The sequence below is a fragment of the Aspergillus pseudotamarii genome (genome assembly GCF_009193445.1).
Source record: "Aspergillus pseudotamarii strain CBS 117625 unplaced genomic scaffold BDV38scaffold_74, whole genome shotgun sequence".
NCBI lineage: Eukaryota > Fungi > Ascomycota > Eurotiomycetes > Eurotiales > Aspergillaceae > Aspergillus > Aspergillus pseudotamarii.
In genome coordinates, this window is record NW_022475088.1 from 56,829 (window position 1) to 73,457 (window position 16,629).

General features: G+C 47.4%; 7 protein-coding genes across 7 annotated transcripts; 2 read left to right on the top strand and 5 right to left on the bottom strand.

The window, feature by feature from the left end:
- Positions 1-142: 142 nt before the first annotated feature.
- On the bottom strand, positions 143-1,676 carry BDV38DRAFT_259894 (MARVEL domain-containing protein). Its single transcript, XM_032055871.1, has 4 exons — positions 1,414-1,676; positions 1,065-1,331; positions 715-949; positions 143-656 (listed from the first exon to the last, which is right to left on the bottom strand). Exons 1-3 carry the CDS (start codon positions 1,453-1,455, stop codon positions 737-739), a joined length of 522 nt encoding a protein of 173 aa, XP_031908981.1. The 5' UTR covers positions 1,456-1,676; the 3' UTR covers positions 143-656; positions 715-736.
- Positions 1,677-2,783: 1,107 nt separating this feature from the next.
- BDV38DRAFT_296529 (PPN1 endopolyphosphatase family protein) lies at positions 2,784-5,156 on the bottom strand (the record flags this gene model as incomplete). Its single annotated transcript, XM_032062947.1, has 4 exons — positions 4,901-5,156; positions 3,662-4,836; positions 2,878-3,607; positions 2,784-2,826 (listed from the first exon to the last, which is right to left on the bottom strand). The coding sequence occupies exons 1-4, from the start codon at positions 5,041-5,043 to the stop codon at positions 2,784-2,786; spliced, it is 2,091 nt and encodes a 696-aa protein (XP_031908982.1). The 5' UTR covers positions 5,044-5,156.
- Positions 5,157-6,513: 1,357 nt separating this feature from the next.
- Positions 6,514-7,655, top strand: BDV38DRAFT_197380 (Calycin-like protein). Its single transcript, XM_032052386.1, has one exon. The coding sequence runs from the start codon at positions 6,635-6,637 to the stop codon at positions 7,151-7,153; it is 519 nt and encodes a 172-aa protein (XP_031908983.1). The 5' UTR covers positions 6,514-6,634; the 3' UTR covers positions 7,154-7,655.
- Positions 7,498-8,910, bottom strand: BDV38DRAFT_197374 (uncharacterized protein). Its single transcript, XM_032052385.1, has 2 exons — positions 8,167-8,910; positions 7,498-8,099 (listed from the first exon to the last, which is right to left on the bottom strand). The coding sequence occupies exons 1-2, from the start codon at positions 8,729-8,731 to the stop codon at positions 7,843-7,845; spliced, it is 822 nt and encodes a 273-aa protein (XP_031908984.1). The 5' UTR covers positions 8,732-8,910; the 3' UTR covers positions 7,498-7,842.
- A 2,339-nt stretch (positions 8,911-11,249) lies between these two features.
- On the bottom strand, positions 11,250-12,870 carry BDV38DRAFT_296531 (uncharacterized protein; the record flags this gene model as incomplete). Its single annotated transcript, XM_032062948.1, has 2 exons — positions 11,250-11,843; positions 12,114-12,870. 2 exons carry the CDS (start codon positions 12,868-12,870, stop codon positions 11,722-11,724), a joined length of 879 nt encoding a protein of 292 aa, XP_031908985.1. The 3' UTR covers positions 11,250-11,721.
- An 896-nt stretch (positions 12,871-13,766) lies between these two features.
- BDV38DRAFT_287276 (MSF1 domain protein) lies at positions 13,767-14,570 on the bottom strand (the record flags this gene model as incomplete). Its single annotated transcript, XM_032060821.1, has 1 exon — positions 13,767-14,570. One exon carries the CDS (start codon positions 14,568-14,570, stop codon positions 13,767-13,769), a length of 804 nt encoding a protein of 267 aa, XP_031908986.1.
- Positions 14,571-15,043: 473 nt separating this feature from the next.
- BDV38DRAFT_274729 (tryptophan--tRNA ligase WRS1) lies at positions 15,044-16,468 on the top strand (the record flags this gene model as incomplete). The annotated part of the gene is made up of 3 exons (XM_032057889.1): positions 15,044-15,435; positions 15,500-15,530; positions 15,611-16,468. 3 exons carry the CDS (start codon positions 15,044-15,046, stop codon positions 16,466-16,468), a joined length of 1,281 nt encoding a protein of 426 aa, XP_031908987.1.
- Positions 16,469-16,629: the final 161 nt, after the last annotated feature.

Here is a 16,629-nt window from a genome sequence, read left to right on the forward strand (position 1 = left end):
TTTTTACTGATCACTTTCATTTTGTATGACAGTTGGATACTACCAGTGTTATGAGTCGTCGAAAGAGCACTAGAGGGGCGAGAATGTGGGCCATCGGAGGCGTGACTCAAGAGCTATCAGATTGATTGAACGTAAAGGATAATCTGACCCTCCAACTTGGAACGATTTTGGAATACCTACACATATTCATATATAGTTCACCTCTGTGTCTACAACTGATTATTAAAATAAATAAATAAACAAATTTGACCAAAGTCAAGCTTCATATAACATTACATGCAGCATAACAGATACAAACCTCGAACTTCTCCGAGCCACCCAATTATTGTCCATCTCCTACTATCCAATATACACCATATCCATCCCGCTCTTAGCATCTTATCAATAGCTAGAGAAGATATACAAATACAATTCTGCAACTCCCTCACCGAACCCTAGAGTATTATTAACTGGTGTATGTAATTAGTATAGAATCGTCGGCATAGTCATTTTCACGTTGCCGAGAGACACAGTTGGTGGTTTTCATCAATTGACGGCATTTCCAAGGCGTTTCAAACGTATACTTGTCGTGCAAATTTTAACTAGAACATGAATATGACTCATATCTAGTTGCACTAGTAAGATCATAGAATACCAAATAGCTGGCACCGTAAATCCTGTGGAAAGCAACACGGTCAGTTCCTCATAGCAAATCCCAAAACATGACCATCTTACATTGTTTCCTATGGTTTCCTTTTTAGACCTGGGCCATGCTGGGACGAGCTCCACGGGCGGGACCCGTCCGGGGCCGAAGGTTGACGGACCGGCGGGCGGCCAAAGATGAAAGGGCAATGGACGCCGTGTATCCAGCCCAGGCAAGCCAAAGGAAAGCAGTGGATGCCTGCGCCTCACGGCAACGCTTCTCGCGGTGCACGGAGCCGTTGGTAATCTCGTTGTTGAGAGTGTAATCCTAGATGATCGACAATCAGCCGGTGGATCTCAATAGTGGGTGGGTCTGCCGATAGCACGAATCCTGCTTCGATCGAGGTGTATCTCAGATCCCGAGGTTCACTGATCACACGTACGTTGTTGCTGCAGCTGTGGGCCTCGAGCTTAGCAGCCAGTGCGATACCGGCCGTAAGGAAGAAGATGGCATTGAGAGTGTCCAAGACAATCATGAAGATCGGATGGATTGCCCAGTCGATATTGATAGATGCCGGGACCAAGTAGAACAGTGTGAACATGGAAAATGCCGAAACAAACATGGCATAGTTGACGGTCGCCGGGTTTCCACTGAATGAATCGGCGATCATGTTACCAATCAGGGCCATGACCAGCAGGGTCCATAGGAACTGTTTCAAAGCGCATCTTGTTAGCTTATTCTAGAGTGCCTAGTGCGATACTGGACCCCCGTCACTATCGAGAGCGACATACCTCCCACAGTCGAAGGCCGAGCTGAATCGCGTTCATAGCCATTTCAACAGCTTAAGCTCTGTATGCGTTGGTAAATATATTTTAATCTCGGACAGTCGCGTGGGGTACAGCGCGTCGATTGTGTAGGGTATTCACAGCGGAGCGGAATCGTCTCAGGCGCTAAAAAGGCGCAAAAGCTTGTGAAGCTAGTGAAAGATGGTTTGACAAAGGGTAAGTCAGAATTCTAGGGATGATGGGGTTGATATTGTATGAGCGGAATGTCCGGGAGGGCGGGCGATGACGATATGCTGCGGGATGGCTGCGACGTCATGCGAATCATGAAATCACCACCAACAAAAAATTTTTCTAGCAACCACTCTGAGAGAGAGAATGAATTTCTCCGTACTAGATGATGGTATCCTACATTACATACTACTTAGTCCCTCTCGGAGAATATCCAACCGCGCCTCTTTGAGAAACAGTTGTCAGGCATTTCTGCAGTGCCTATCACTTATTCTTCGAAGTTAGCGCTGGTCCGCTATAGTATGCATCCTATAGTAACAGAATATCGGAGAAGCGTCTTATGTAGGCAACGCCGTATGCTGTGCAACTTCCTCGGCCCATCATCCTATGCAATCTTCCGCCTCTATCCGACATGAAATGTAAATGCCGTCACCATTCCCTCGAACTCTCGATGAAGTTCAAACTTAAATCGACCCCGATGACGATCGGTTCCAAAACGTAGGCGCTCTGTCGCCCAATGAAACCCTACACGATTTCCCCTTTACCAGTCATGGCCAGTTCTAGCTTCGACGCATATAGTTAGCTTCGATGGAAGGTAAAAATTTGTCACCAGTTCCTATACTCAGTACCCATAGCTCCAAAGTTAGACGGATCCTGTTCGCCAGCTCGCCCTGGTAAAGACCAGAGTTTTGCATCATGAAGGCATTCGTTCATAATGAAGACAGTGAGAACGAACGAGCCTCATAAGTATTAGAAAGGAACTAGTTCAGCTATATTCAAGCGCCAGTGGCGTGACTCGGCAGTCACGGTCTAGACACTTGGCTGTCCTTTGAACCACACCAGTCCAATATGAAATAATCAAGGTCGTTCCTAGACCATTACCTATGGCACAGTTTAGGGTTCCCTGGCTACCTTAGGAGGCCTCCGCAGTTACTGGATAATGCAGCGCTAACTCCCGACAAAAGCTCATATGATACCCGAAAACCTATACATTGAGTTTCTATGATCTACAGAGAAAGTTTATCGGAGTATTGCTGCTGTGTTGTGAAAATGGTAGGTTACAGTAAGTGTTTGAACAGCGAGTAACTGTGGTTCCTCGTGTACTAGTAGAAGATCCATACAACACTGTGCTTACATATTTATGAACTTTACTTTGTAGATGGCTTAAATGCGCTTTGCACAGACCCGTACCTGCATCCTCTGTTAGTATACTGTGTTATGTCAGGAATGTGGTAGACTCACCCTTGAGCACATTGCTTGCCGAGTGCCACACTTCCGCTCCTCATGTAGCAGATCTTGGCTTTCCAGCAATCCGCGGTCGTGCACTTGGGGCTCTTGACACTCATCTTACCCTGCAGTTCATTTTGCAGGGTTACTAGGCCTCCGTCCCTCTCCATAGCCTCGGTAACCTGATGCCAAAATGTTGCATTCAGGGGAGCATCCTTGTCCCATCCAGCGGCGGAGCCGTACGTGTCCCGTGTAGAATATTCGAACTGGTATACAGGTCCTGTCTCCGCGAGAGAGCTAAAGTCTGACACGTTGCTAAAGAAGGTGTATGCTTCGTAGATGTTGAAGTCGCCTGTATCCACTTCGTACAATCTGAAGCCGCTATTTAGATTTGTCAGAGGTGTTACGCTGGGTCCAATCCAACCAGTGGTCAATGCATTTTTGGCGTTCTGCATTGTACCATTGTTCGCGTAGTATAGCATGAATTGATCTTCATGCGTGTGACCAAAGAATATGTTGGCAATAACATGTGGGGAGTAGCGGTCTACAATCTGGTAGAAGAGATTTGTTGGATTGGGGAGGGGGTTGGACCCATCCCATCCAGAGAGAACGTGACCAACAAGCCAAACTCGCTCGCCATGGTCCTCTGCTTCCTGAAGCTCGGAGATCATCCAAGCGAAGATCCCTGAGTTGTCAGGATTTGTTGTGTTGATGAGGTTCAGATAATTAGACTTATACCAGAAATCTACAAGTCACGCGTCAGTCAATCGCATTGTCAAGGTCCAGATGACTGACCTACCTGTGTTGAACGTGATAATGCGCAATCCATAATGGGTTTTAATGCTGTAGGCCCCATAATGAAGCTTGGCTTCCTGGACAGCGGCTTCATCAATCCACCCTTCGTGTCGCCACAGCCCTGCAACATGATCATAGTTCCAACTCTGTTGCTGGCCCAATGGTCCTGGAAGGCTGTGTGGAGATTCGATGTTCTCAGGGCTGGTATCGTGGTTGCCCAAAGCAGCGAAGACTGGCCCTGAGAGGTATGACTTAAGCATACCGTATACACTAGTTTCTGTATATTGCGTATAGGCCCGATCAACTTGAGTAGCAGGGTCGTCATGCGAGACTAAATCTCCTGTATACAGGGTGAAGGCCAAAGGATTCTTGTCCTTGTCAGTTCCAGTCAAAGGACCAACAGCTTCCAGAGCAGCAAGACCAAGGTCATATGGGGTGTCACATTTGTATGATCCATAGACAGAGGCTGGAAGGAGAACCTGGTCCTCTGAATACGAGTTGAAGAGATTGCTTCGGCAACACATGCCTGACGAGCAATTTGCCTCAGAATTCACGGAGTAACGTGGGTCCAGATGAAAATCCGACAAGTGCAGCACCTTAATCCGCTCACCACTAGGGCTAGGAACCTGTGGGTTTGCCGGCTTTGGCTTTGGAAACCACTCTGACACGTTTAACGGGCTCGTCAAGGGCTGACTACAGAAAGTGCTGCTCAAGGAATTGCATATGTAGTCTCCGTCTGGACCTTGAACATCTGCATAGGCTAGAACTTGAGTCCAGATCGCCCCAAAGACACTCGCCGTATATTTCTCCCCACATCCATCATCAGAAGCGAACTTGAACTTTTGGCAAAGGGAGATCAACGTTTCGGGCACTAGTGTTGGCGCAAACAAAGCAGCCGGCTTAGCCGCGGCCAAAGCTGCTTTGCAAGTGGTGCAGTTACTGTTCGTATTGTTCGCAGTGATGATGCGGGTGACATTGGCCACGACCCCGTGGACCAATGCCTGTTGTTGATGCTCCGATAGATTTACAGATGGCTCTGGGAAGAAGACGGGGTCGTTGTTCTCCGTCGGGATGGTATCAGGATTCGTCAATTCATAAGGGAACGTGATATTCAGTATAGGATCATGAATAATTGGTTGCGGCTCTTGGGTTGGTTCTGCGGGTAGATAATAATAAGATCTAGATCGAGGGTTTGTGAGTATTTTCTCCAAGTCGGGGCTGCGGGTGAACAATCGAAACGTACGAGAAGGCACTGGTCGGGAAGCCAGCCGGGGCTACATAGGACAGAGCCCCAGGCAGTGACGAGGCAGCAAGGGCATCAGCTAGATTCGTGCTGACACCGGCCAGAACGGTCTGCATTGTTATAAAATGGGACGCGTAAACCATGAGCCCGATAAGCACAGAGCGTTCGCTATATCGGATGCAATTGAGGCGAGACGAGACGACGCCCACGACTACTAACAATGTGGTCACAGCGAGTAAGACGTGCGAGTATCAGCATAGCGATTAAATTTGCGGAATGCATCATAATTTTATATAGGCGGGTGGTAGTTGTTGAGCAATTATTGACTCTTCCTTATCTAGCAAAGGGATGCACGTGGCGCTAATCTTTAGATCGACTGGACACCGTGAGATTTGTGGAGAAAGTGTCACAACTAGTACGTACATAGTACGAGGCAAGAAAGTCGGGCAATTCATAGGCAATTATACACATGGATAATCAACATGATGTTGGACATAAAAGAGGAAATGGTGCGGGTGTAAGTATAGAGGGTTAAGGTGCAGACATACTCATACTGTGGAGTGGTTTTGCAGTACCCATGGTACTTTGAGGGAATCGTGAGATTTAGTTGGTTGAACTCAACCTGTGACGGTTTTTGTACCTTTTTTCCAGGCAGCTCCCATGTATTCTAAGAATTCTGCCGTCAATGGCTCCCTCCCTATTGTTCTCCTTGTTTTCTCTTTCCCACTTTTGCGACCTCTCACAATATCTCCATGGTTGAAGTTGACGTGCAAGGTATATGTTGATGCGCCACCTCAAACGAAAGCTACCTAGCTATTGGACCTAGTAAGAGTTTTCAAGGGATTTGCAGCTCCTCTTAACTTCGATTAATTTTCTCCCTTCCTGTTGGATCAGAACCTGTCATTGTACAGCTCTTGGGCTTATGATGGAGGAGGTGAGTCCGGTCGTTCTTACATCTACGATATCTAGTCTCAGCTTGTAAAAGCAACCACAACCACAAAAGGATTTAAAGCACAGGAGATAACTAGTAGGCACGAGTATATAATAAGAGCAATAAAAGCCATAATCATTTCTAAATTTTAATTGAGGCATAATGAATAAATCCTATTTCTAATTGCCCTTCTAAACATAATACGAGCACTAATATATACAATTAACTACCCCAACCCTATTGCTAAATCAACACCAAAGCAACCACAAGAACAATTCTGAGCAAGATACATTTTCACTTCCACTAAAAGTCGATGTGTTTCACGACGATCTTATAACTACAGCCTGAAATTCCATTCTAGCTTCTCGGCTATCAACTCATCATTCAATCATGATTTGGTTGCCAGGGACACATTCGGGCGGAGATCTTGGTCCATTGTCTCGGGTGCGACCAAGCTTAAGATCGACGCGATTATCGTCTTGGGGCTATCGGCAAGATCATGATGTCATGAGATCCCGAGCCTCCCGAGTTGAAAGAAACTTTGAGAGGTTTAAACTCCGTACGTTGGTTGTCATTACAGCCGCTTACTGACCTAGCTACTGAGTAGTGAATACACCGTGGGCTCTTCGGTGAAGTGGCTATGTCGACAACTTGAGGTTTACTGCAGTGGCCAAAAATAATTTTAAAATTCCCAAAAGGGATATATTATTATAATTTCCTTGTTTCCCCCCCCCGCTATTGCTTGCGCATTGCTTTCGCGATTGTGCTCCAGGATCGAGACTAAACACACCCTTGTCTTCAAAATGCCTGTTCTTCCCTCTTTACAAGGGTCTACCTTCGATGAGGACATTCGCGATCGTCACTTGATATATGACTATGCAGCGCAGGATACGGAAGGAAATCCAGAGAAATGGCGTTATGAAATGTGGTTCTACAACGAGGACCGCATAAATTACGCCATTCATGGGGGCCCCATGGCGGGGCGTGCGGCGTTTCAATCAGCCACATACCAATGCATCCGGCCCGGAGAGTTATGGCAGTGTAACTGGCTCGAGGAAACTGGCACCATCTGTTCATTGGTTTTCGATATTTCACGGAAGCATATCACGACCTTGATAGCCTTTTCCAAGGGACATTGGGAGGAAAACACGACGGCTCGTGGCGATAAGCGCATCCCAGAGGATCTAGCACGAATGAGAAGTTTGGCTCAAATCGGTAGCCAAGTCGATCGGATACTTTTGAGTGAACAGGCCGAGATCTTGGAGGATTTCTGTGGTCCGGGTAATCTGAAACCAATACAGATGAATTGGCCGACGCTGTGATAAAAGGCATGGTAGCATCGAGGGCTTCCTTCAAGGAATCAAGACCCGGTCCTGTCGGCCGTGGGCTCACGGGGGAAATCCGATCAGTCTGCGTGGCACGACGATAGCCCGAAAGCGGAGAGCATTTCACTTTGCCCTATTCAATGTATAACCAAACAAGTATACTAGGTTCCAAGAACAGATTTCTTGAAAGGATGCCGCGTGTAAAGTGGTCGGTCCTAGGTGCAACTAAATACAACTCCAATGCGAACATATCAAGTTTCCGAGAATTGATGGGTATCCCGGCAACGCATAGTGAAACTGGGTCATTTCAAAAATCCAAAATACCCAGAAGTAGAGCTGAATCATGGTCGCGTCCTCCCATGCCAACACTCGTGGTCCATGCAATCGGTTTGTCCAAGGTTATGGTCCCTAGAACACGGCAACACGGCCATCGTATCGCATCGAACTTCGATGCGATGACACACACACACGGTCCGGGAAGTTGAGAGCCTGCTGCGGACGGGCAAAGATCGTGAGTAGATCTGGTAATCTCTTCTTTAACAATGAATTGTTATGAGACATGTGAAGCGGTAGACATGCCAGCGAAGAGTGCAATGCAGCAAGGTGCTATTAGTATGGCCACCAAAGTATACAACTTGTGGCCCTTAGAGTATGAAAGGGAATATTCAGACGTGATTTCGAGAACCCTACGTGGAATCTTGGTTCGATGACGAACTCCCGGTTGAAGGAGCCTGAAGGCACACTAGTTCGATTTGAACATCGTTTTTGCTCTTCAGGGGTGGACTGTCGTATGACGGGCTTCGGCTGATGATGGCAACGGCCACTTGATCTGCTTGTTGTTTCGCAGTCATATTGTCGATATACCATGTCTTCCAGGGGTCATCGCTAGAGCCAGAAGTTGACATCATAGCAACTTTGTCATTTACCGTCTCCGAGGCGAACGCTGGCAAAAGTGTAAGTAACAGAGCAAAGTACACGGGTAGTCTATGAGACAAGGAACCTTCACGTACGCTTAACTGGAATTCGCTGGACATCGAAGAAAGGCGGTGGACAGTTGGGAAGAGCAGGCGGGTTGACGAGCATTTCATGTAACACAGTATCTAGGGGAAAGGTGTAATATTCTCCCTTGGCGGAGAGTTGATAGATAGCTTCCTTTAATGTCTCCTTGAGGTTCATCGAGCATTGTGGTCCCCAAACACCGTCGCATCCATTCGTCCCCCCGGAAGGGGTACCTGTCAAGTTTCCCACACGCAAGCCAACCTCCAACGTGCGATTTGTGGAGATGGCTGAGCTATCGACATGATGTGCTGCATAGCCCATCCAAAAACTAGCTTTAGTCATAGGTTCGTTACCTTTACCCCGAGAGTTGGCGTCGTATGCATAATATAGTGTAAGATCGTCCAAGAAGAGAGGGGAAAAATCGAAGGAAACTGCCGTCTGGGCGTAGGGATCAACACATCCGCCATCCCAGAAAGAACAGATCTGGGCGAGGCCTGGCTGTAGAATTGTTGACAACATCGCCAATAGAACCAGACATGGTCGGAACGTCGACCTCATTCTCCAAGGGTCCGCCATTTGGAGGCCGAGGACTATTGAAGTAGAGCCGTCTCCGTGGGGATGACCGAGTAGGCTCAGAAGCGCAGCGATAATAGAGGAGCAGCGGCCAGCACAACTGGCATGCTCATAACCGAGTTGGTGGTAAGAGGGAGGTCGATGGTGGTCGAAGGGATTCGAGTAACACTACCGTAGTCTTGCACGAAAATAGAGTGGAATACTCTTTAGAACATAATAGTCGCGTCCGGCGATTTCAAACAGCAAAAGGACCTGAAAGTGTAAAGAGGAGATGTATCTATCTTCAGCGCTTCGCTCGTCTAAACTCCGAATTGGATGGGCGATAGATTCGCCAGGTCACCGTTTTCCGTGTCAGCAAAAGAATGGTCTCTCATGAAACGCCTTCCGCCCTGACACCGAAAAGCCAAGGGATTCGAAAGAACGCTAAATCAGATGGCGGTCGCACTGAGAATAAAGAGGGAGGGGAAGTGTTCCCTGCTGTCAGAATTTGGGAATCGAGTAGAGTAAGGTCCGAGTCGGAACCCTCCGCTAGTTGGGAGGGAGTAATGGGGGGGGGGGGGGGGGTTTGAGGCCAGCTGATTATGGGTGTGCAGCAGAGAGGAGCTGTAACCCAGGGGGGAACCACCACTGGCAGAAGGGTCAAAGGTAATGTCAGATAGATGAAGGATTGCAACAAGGGAAAAAAATAAAAAAGAAAATCATTCATGAATGGCAAGTCAGTCACGATGCTGCTGGTCCAGCACACTCTCTTTTCTCGCTCTCCTTCTCTCCTTCTGTGACCGGCGACTTATTATTGTCTTGCCTGTGAAACAGGGAGTGTGGATCCCGGATTGGCCAGAGGAGACTCATCTTTTTGCTGGCTCCCTGGCGTTTTAGGAGGCATTCTTGGCCCTTCTTGGTCACTGACGCTAACAGACAGTCCCCGCATATTTCCTCACCGAATACGGCAGTTCCGGCGGTTGATCCGCCCAGGGTGCCAGGAGGCGTCCACTAAGAACGCCGCATCCTCACATATTTCGGTCTTCCAAGGGTTCTGAGGGTCCGGAGGGACCAATGGGTTTGCCTACATAGTCTGCTGCCAGCCACCAATTGTACCTTGAGATTCAAACTAGTAAACAATCTTACCGTATTGTGACGGGCGCAAGTTACCACCTTCTACGGAGTACTGTCCTTAAGAGAAGTACTACTGCTTTGAGTAGTCGTAAGATGTAACTTATGCAGAGCCAAATTACTTAAGGCAGCGAAGTACTGTACCTAGGCACAGTAAGTAGCAATCTGAGTAATACTTGATTACCGAGGCATCCCCGGGAAAGGCAATACTTGATTTTTCATTTTATTTTGTATTTTTCGAATCTTTATTACTTGGTCGTACGGTGTGCTGTTCACAGTAAACAGGGGGTAAAAAATAAAGGTAAAATAAAAATATGAAGAAAAGCATTGTGTACTTACAGATAGTAATCTTGCATATTGAAGAGGCAAAAAATAAAAGGGCTAGAGGAAATCATAAACAATAGTAAGCCAATAATACCTGCTGATGGGTCAATGTCTAATTAAATCTCTATTACATGATTACCGACGGGGAAACAACGGGAGTGGTTAACTAACTTGGTTTAGGGAAGAAACAAACCAACTAGTATTGTGGTAGCGCGGTACATAATTCCACAAGACCCTCAATCACACTAATGGTGGTGCTACTGTACAATTCATACCAGTGTTCCAAGTTAATACTCTTGAGTATTGCCCCCAACTCGGGCCCTATCAGTAGTTACTCGACGAGGATGGACAACAAACTACTCCGTACAGTACTTCATTTATTGCCACCTATCAAATTTAGTGTAGCATCGACTGAACTCTCTGCAATATTCCCACCGGATTTCCAGTGGAACATCACGAGGTGAAATTGCTTATTACTACTGCACAGCCGCACCCTGAACGCCGTAGACTCTCCGACAGAAGGTCTTGATAGAAAAAGAAAATTTCATGCAATCTGAGCCAGGAGAGGTCACATAAAAAAAAATAATAATAATACAGCAGCTTCTACGGAGTACTGGAAGTGCCATCCAAGTTTTACAAACTTAATCGGATGGGGTATTCAAATTTTCACAGCTAACCTCTGTTGAGAATTCCAAACGACCATGGTTCCCTGTGGTTCCTATGGCTCCTATCTCTAGTTCTTCGGGCATCCAACGGGGTTCCCTTAGCGTTGATTACCATCCCTGGGTCAAGAGGCCCTAGCAACACCGAACAATGGCAATGGTAATAACGATAGAGTAATAATACTACATCATGGTTGCCGAGATACGACTTCGTACCGGCCAACCCTGAGTAGCGCCGAGCTGTCATTATTCCATCACTAATGAGTATTTGATGGTGAGTCTCGGAAGTTGCTTCTAACGTTCTCACGAACATCGCCTAAATGCCGTCAATATTAATATTAATATTACTACAAGGGCTGAAAGGTTAATATCGCCAATGGTGACACCGTGAACACCAACAGCATTCCTGACTCGTTCTCACATATCAGCTGCATGGCAATTATTCTGGCCAAGATAACTCCGTACAGACGACTTGGCTTAGATCCTCTGTTGTGCACCGTGGTGTACGCTCTAGTCCAAGGGATGTACAGTACTCTGGATGTATGTACGCTATGGCCATCTGCTGACTTCTGCCTGGTTGTACTCCATACAGGATACTACCGAACATTGTTGTCCACTCCCTCGGATGGTTGGCCATGAGGTCATCTGGCGGCCAAAATTTCAATCTCTTCTAGAAAGATGCCGTCATAGTTGGGAAGAATCCGACAGCTAGCCCTACTAAATTGCCTTGTTTTGGTGTTTGGGAATGTATGCCAAGGTCAGACTTAAGCCTAAGTACACTGTACAAGAAGCCGAGGACACCGCAATTCAGCCATAGAACGACTTAACAACAGCCAAAATGGAGATTTGTTTCGCTTCGGGTTTGGTGTCCTCGGATATGAGTGGATATGACCCAGATTAATATCCGACGAGCCCGGTGACCAATAATGGATGCGAGCGACTCTTAGGGTCTCTTTTTACCGCAGTCGAACCTTGCGTCATTACCGGTCGGATCGGGTGATTCGAGATATATGGAATCGCTCAATCCAGTAATTACCTGCATCCCAATTGAGAACGGGGATAGGAGACCTCACATCTCGGATTCCCATTTCCACTACATATCTATCATGGCGTGGACTGACTGGTAACTGATTACGACAAAAAAGTTTGACAGCAAAGCCTCTCACTTTTTCTTTTCCCGTGCCTCTCAGGTATATACCTCCATGACTCGACAACAGTCGGTGGAACACGCTACCTCTCAAGTTTCTCTAGTCCCTCTGCACGAGACTTGATAATTGCGGCCGACTCACAGATGGATTTGGCCAGCTTGCGGATCCGTTCCAATTCACGTAATCTGTTTCCCTCTGCGACCTCTACTACCCTGCGCACGGTTTCAATCTCTGCAGCCTCCATGTCTGTCAGTTTACCAGCAAGAGGATCGGCGTCCTGAATGTGCTTCTGGATATTAGAGACCTTGGTGATCGTTTTAATGAGGGGTAGCATAACTGGCATATTAAAAGTCAGCCATGATGCATGTTCGGGAGTGGCGCCTTGGTGGCCCCAGACCATGTCCATGACTGCTGCCCGCTGTGTAAATTTTCGGACACTGTGAGCTCCTGTTGGCACAGGAGCTTTGTTCTCGTTCCAGTTGAACTCTGGAATATCCAATGGCTTCTGCTGCTCACTTTGGTTATTGTGCTCGTCCCCGTCATTGCAGGTGTCTTGCATTCCTTTCCAGCGCTCATACAGCTCCCATTCAGATTCCGTCATCTGTGCCCTAGCTGAGCTTTCCAGATCCCTGCGTTTGTTGTGCGACGCCAGCTTCAGTCCCGTCCAGAGTGCAAGACTATTGCCCCGCTCAACAACCCTGGCGAGATCCTGCATCTTTCGCGATGTCGTTTCCAGGTCATCGGTGTCCGTAGGCACGGGTAAAATCTTTAAGTGCTCGCCCAAGTCCTTGAGCGCTAGAGGATCCATCGTCGCCCCGTGTGATCGTTTAGAGCTAGAACTCTGCTCATGGCTGTCGCTCTCCCGCTTTAGTGCACGAGTAGGTAGTCGGTTTTCCATTCCAGCTTCACGCCGTCCTAGTGTACGGTAAATTGAACAACACACCACGCGTGGACTGTAAATAAGAGTCTCTTGTGAATCGAATCACGTGGAAGTGCTCTCCAATCCTGTATTGTTCTCCTTTTATTATATGTAGACAGTGATGTAAGAATGGCTGCTAAATGACTCTGGTCTCACTGTGACCTCAGAAGAGGCTAGAATAACCTGACTTTAGATGCTGTACAAGGTTCGGTATGTCCGTGCGAGGGGTTGTTGAGCTAATAGCTTGCTTCATCCAACAAGTGCTGACTTTCCAGTTTATACTCAAATTTCCCTTCTATATTAGACATTCACCTGAAAAGAAGTTGCAAGAACCAAAGTGCAGATGGGGGTAGGAAACCGACCTGTGAATGTAGGTTGTACTCCTTACACCAAACAATTCGTAAGGATTACTAAGTTGGCAAATTTTCGTTTAACTTAGCACCCGTGAGATCATCTATTTAGCTATTGAAGTGCTTCTGTCGCGATCTATAGATAAGTTCATAGCTAGCCAAGAAAGCAGGAAAGTATCAATATATTTAAGGGAAAATTTGTCAAGGTAAATAAAGATTCATACATAGTATAGTACAGTAGGTGTCCACCAAATGAGTGAAATCACCGATCGGCCTCTTGCCCTTTTCCTAATATACAATCGACATTTTGTTTCGTGAAACATCTTCGTGGAATAATGCATGACCGGCAAATATGCTTGTGTGATAATAATGCTGACAAGAAAAAAAAAAGTATGTGAGTCGAATGCAAGGTCGAAATGGTAGGAGAGTGTCAGTCAGAAAAGTCCCAAACGCCAAAAAACTCCATGCTTGAATGCTGCATATGTTTCCCAAATTGTTCGCCGCTCCCTGAATATCCAACAAAGACTAGTTGTCATCGTCTTCGATATGTGCATGACCCCTGGCCCAGACACGCTTCCAAGGGCCTTCAGGTCCAAAGGCTGCCTCTCGATCCTGGCGCATCCCTTCGAGGACGCCGACTATTCCGCCGCTACGCAAACGTTCTAAGACAACATTCATGCCTTGTTTGCTCTTAAGCACGGCATCCCGGGTCCGCTTCACCCCAATGAGTTCGATTGTCCGCTGAATACCAGCGGTTGATAGAGAGGAGAAAAAACCCCTCTTCGGTGCATCCTCTTCAACCTCGCCATTGTGGTCACCAATTGGATCTACCTTTTTTCTTCCGAGCAGCTTTCCTTGTCCGAACCGAGAACGGAACGTGACGGTCGTCTTCACAGTCGTCTGCTCGCCTCTCTTGTCGTCAAGGGCAAGCCCCTCGAGACTATCAAGAGCCCCTTCAATTGGCTGACGCAGATAAACCTGCTTCTCAACGACACTGAGGATGCCAGTCCATTCCATGTTACGTGATTCACTTTCCATCCAGCCTTCCTTGGGGTCGACGACCGTGGTCTCGAGAATGTAGCTTTGACCGGAATGGTCGGATCCTCCAATGCCCTTGGGGAGCAATTTGAGTATGCCAGCGGGGACTTTTGATTTCTTTAGATGAAGGCGAATTGTATGAAGACGCTGTGTCTTGGGATCGACGTAGCGATCGATAACATCAGTCGTTAGGACATGGCGAGAATACGGGTTGGGATAGCGGAGGAAGTAGGCTAGAGAGACAGCAGGGAAGGAGTAATCGTAAGTAAATACGTTCTCGAAGAACTTCATGATTGCAGATGCATATAGTCAGTCTGAATAATGGGGAAGCGATAGAGGAGCTGTGGCGATGGGGTGATGCTCTGTGAGCTGTTGGGTGCTCGTCTGCTCAATCGCCTTTCTCAGTGGTCGGACAATTCTGCTCGGACCCGGACTCCTTTCGGCGACGGAAGAATTTCTGATAGCTTCTAGAGCCATTGCGCTAGCCTCATCCGGAACGCGGGGTGCTAGCCGTTCGGCTTCACGTGATGTACTACAACAAGCCAATAAGAGGAACAATGGTCGCTTGATAGGATGACTCATCGTTGGTCATGCTTGGAGGGGCAGAGATACAAATTATATCGGTGTCAAGATTAGCAACGGCAGCGCTATTACAAAGACCCCGGTCTTTAATTCCGTTCTAGCCTTTGGGTGCCACAGAGCGGTAGCCAGCAAGTTCTATACACTACAAATTTTTTGTGTCTCTGCAGACACAATCTTCGAACATGGCGGACGAACCTGGTCAACCCCCCGCGCTCACAACTTTGAGCCTTGCCGAAAAGGCGCCCGATTCCAAGGCAGTCGGACAGAAGATTACACCTTTTGACGTCTCTGGTGGAGTTGATGAGTCTGGAAAGCTCTTACCGGTTGACTATGACAAGCTGGTGCGCGAATTCGGTGCCACTCCTATCACACCAGCCTTGCTCGAACGCTTTGAGAAAGTTACCGGCCATCGCCCTCACAGGTTTATGCGCAGAGGAATTGTTTTTAGTCACCGCGAATTGACTACCATTCTGGATCGCTATGAAAAGGGCCAGCCATTCTACCTTTATACTGGACGAGGACCTAGTAGTGACAGCATGCACGTTGGACACACAATTCCCTTCGAATTCACCAAGTATGCATTCTTGATCTGCCAAGTACATCACACGATTAATAACTGACGATACTGTACTACATAGATGGTTGCAAGATGTTTTCGACTGCCCATTGGTTATCATGCTTACGGACGACGAGGCATGTTCCACACATATCGATCGGTTATTCCTCTTGTGATGCTAACTGGCCTTTAGAAATTCATGCATTCGCAAAAGATCGACGTCGAGGACGCAAAGAGATATACCAAGGCGAATGCCATGGACATTATCGCTGTTGGTTTCGATATGAAGAAGACGTTCATCTTCAGCGATTTTGATTTTGTTGGCGGCGCTTTCTACGAGAACATGTGCAGGATGGCCAAGCGTATTACAATCAACTCTATAAAGGGAACGTTCGGATTTAACGACAGCAACAACATTGGTGAATTCCATTTCTGTGCTACTCAGTCCGCCTCGGCATTTGCCACCAGTTTCCCGCATATCTTTGGCACAGACAGGAAGAAGGTCTCGTCCATCCCGTGTCTGATCCCTTGCGCAATCGACCAAGATCCTTATTTCCGGCAATGCCGTGAAAACGCCGAGAAGATGAAGTACAAGAAGCCGTCACTGATCCATGCAATCTTCCTACCTGCCCTTCAAGGCCCTGGCTCCAAGATGTCCGCTAGCGTGGACACATCCGCCATCTTCATGAACGATACCCCCGCCCGTATCAAGAACAAGATCAACAAGTATGCCTTCTCGGGCGGCCAAGACACTGCTGAACTCCAGCGTCAGCTCGGCGGAAACAGCAAAGTCGATGTTCCGTTCCAGTACCTCACTTTCTTCCTGGAGGATGATGAAGAACTTGAGCGTATTCGTACTGCATATGAGAAGGGAGAGATGCTCACTGGCGAGATGAAGCAGAAGTGTATCGCTGAGCTGCAAACCTATGTTAAAGATTTTCAAGAGCGTAGGGCCCAGGTAACTGAGGAGATGCTCAAGGAGTATATGAGTACTCGTCCACTTGAGTGGAAGGGTAACCCCAACCCAATTGTTATCGAAAAAAAGAACTAGAGCAAGTGGTGCTTTTCAGCCACTACAGTTTTAGACGAGTTCTGTTTAGAGATGCATTACCCTACAGCTACACGATCAATGACCACCACACAATGTCCCTTGCACTTCTTCATTTCAGACCACGTAAAGACGCTATATGTTCCGACTTAATTCGAGGGTAT